This window comes from Amphimedon queenslandica, unplaced genomic scaffold (assembly GCF_000090795.2).
Source record: "Amphimedon queenslandica unplaced genomic scaffold, v1.1 AMPQUscaffold_8425_Cont19631, whole genome shotgun sequence".
NCBI classification, from domain to species: Eukaryota; Metazoa; Porifera; class Demospongiae; order Haplosclerida; family Niphatidae; genus Amphimedon; species Amphimedon queenslandica.
Window position 1 is genome coordinate 1 of NW_003551298.1, and position 2,550 is coordinate 2,550.

The window sequence follows — 2,550 nt, forward strand, 5'->3', positions numbered from 1 at the left end:
TTGGCGTTTTGATAGCCATTCGCCAAAATAAAAATTCGCCATTTTGAGCCATTATACGCATGCTCAATGGCACGTGGCCACAAATTTGCCAAATTAAAATTCGCCAATCACCAAAATTTAGCAATTCGCCAAAATTTAGTCCCTCCAAAATTTCCTTCTGTACGGTATAACACCCTAATTACTCCACCCAACTCATAATTGCACCCCCAAAAATGAAATCCTAGATCCACCCCTGACAAGAAATACCTATACATTGTACATGTACATATACACATGTAGTTAGAGTGTAGACTGACCTATGAATAATAAACCCACCATATAATCATTAATGTACATGTACATGTTCATAGTTAAGTGCTGTACATGTATATGCATAAAATCATCAAAAAATTTACAAAGAAATAAAGCTGCCATACATTAAAGTGCTGTACAAAATAAATTATTTAAAGAGGAGGACATTACAATTAATACAGTATAGAGCTACCATCTTCATCATAATTGCTCATGGTGCATCAATCGTATTTGAAAACTCTAGCAGAAGGTTCCAAGTGTCTTTGGGTATTTCCAGCTCTTTTATAATGAGACTGAGAGAGAGAGGGGGAGAGAGAGAGAGAAGAGTGAGATGAAATGTAACCTTTACATGTAATTACAAGTATTTTTTACTCTTAAAAATTCACACCACAAGTCCAAAAATTTGAAGCGACCAGTAAAAATAAGATTCCAGAAGGCAATGGCCATCTCAAGATCTGTAGAGAAATAAAAAGCACAAAAGATTTTAATCAATTCATACAATATACTGTAAATGTTCAAATAAAAGCCCAGGTGTTTATTTTTTTCCAGGACAAAAAAATTGCGTAAAATAAAAAAAGAAAAAGTAAATCTGAGATTCGAACCCAGACCTCCAAGTTCATTGCACTCAGCTTAACAAATGAGGCCATTTGGGACACTCTAAAAATTGTGGTACTTATATTGAGCAAAATATGCGTATCTATACTTGGAAATTCTTAGTACCAGGCGTTTATTCAAGCCCGGCCTTTATTTGTACTCTCAAATTTTAGTAGGATCACTTGCAAAATTCCCCCATCAACACGTGTACATTGAAATCATTGTGTGGCAAGTTAAGCAAACATGATCCTACATGTTGATGTACATGTATAATATTATGCCACTAGCCTAGTCCTTTCTGCCAGAGTTTTTGGCAACATTAAACATAAACTGGTAGAGGTCCTTGAACTGTTGTGAGTCCTGTATCTCTCAATTAATGGTCTCACACCTTTTACGGAGTTTATCAATGGAATCACACCTAAATGAGGGAGAGGGGGAGAGAGAGAGGAAGAGAGACAAAGACAAAGAGAAAGAATTATACATTTATTTGTAGAAATAATGTGAATTATGTTTTTATGCTTAAAGTAAAACTCATGAAATACAGTGAAAAGAACATGTACAACATAATAGGAGAATGTTCATGTGCAATGAATGTGTCCATCAATACACACACTGCATGTACTGTACCTTCCAAACGAAGAAGAGATCCTTCAAAAACCATCAACTGCTTCATCAAAGTATCACCTAAACACTAGTAATATGTACTAGCACAATGAGGATACAGTAACTAACCATTGGGATCCAACTCCCATATCTCTGAACTGAATTGCATGAATAGGAAGAATTGCAATGAGGCTGATCTAAACACAATCTACAGACATGTAAAATTGTAATTGTAATTGTACATGCAAAATAACAATGTCAATAAATTATAATGTCATGCATCAAACAGGTCTACAAAAGTAACAGTGTGTATTGTACATATGTACATACACAGTAAAATAATCATAATTATTAATGAACCTCTTACCCTGGTAGAGCCAGTCACCATGCACTCCACTCTTGACAGTTTCCCCTTTAGTCCACAATCCAGGGTTGGGGCGAAGTACATTGGTACTTGTACTTAAGTACACTTAAGTACATATTTTTTGGTACTTGTACTTATACTTAAGTCTTTTTTAAATTTTACCAATGTACTTGTACTTATACTTAAGTATTAGTCTATGTACTTGATGTACTTCACGTACTTATAAGTCTTTTAAGTACTTTTAAGTCTTTTTAAGCACAAATTGTATAATGTGTATATTATTACCACAGCTAGTGTGATTACATGTACTTTCAATACTATATCAGTGTATCACAGAAAGCAAGTGCAAATTCTAGTATCACTACTTTGTCTTTAGCTGGGTAGTTGGCTAGTCTCTTCACTTATTTCTAATTGTAACTGAACAGGAGCTCATGTTTTGAAGATTAATGTTCATTACATGTAATAGTAATTGATAGTAATATAATTAAATCGACTCTAAAAAGTATTTACACTTATACTTAAGTACATATCCAAGTATTTGTACTTATACTTAAGTACTTTTGTCAAAAGCGATCATGTACTTGTACTTATACTTAAGTATTTTGTAAATGTACTTGGATTTTACTTAAGTACTTTTCAAAGTACTTTGCCCCAACCCTGCCACAATCCACTGACTCTCAACAGCATACCAGCAAACA

General features: G+C 33.9%; 1 protein-coding gene across 1 annotated transcript; it reads right to left on the minus strand.

The window, feature by feature from the left end:
* Nucleotides 1–479: 479 nt before the first annotated feature.
* On the minus strand, nt 480–1,936 carry LOC109591333 (uncharacterized). The gene is made up of 6 exons (XM_020007085.1): nt 1,856–1,936; nt 1,618–1,696; nt 1,513–1,569; nt 1,174–1,303; nt 664–746; nt 480–584 (listed from the first exon to the last, which is right to left on the minus strand). The coding sequence occupies exons 1-5, from the start codon at nt 1,934–1,936 to the stop codon at nt 740–742; spliced, it is 354 nt and encodes a 117-aa protein (XP_019862644.1). The 3' UTR covers nt 480–584; nt 664–739.
* Nucleotides 1,937–2,550: the final 614 nt, after the last annotated feature.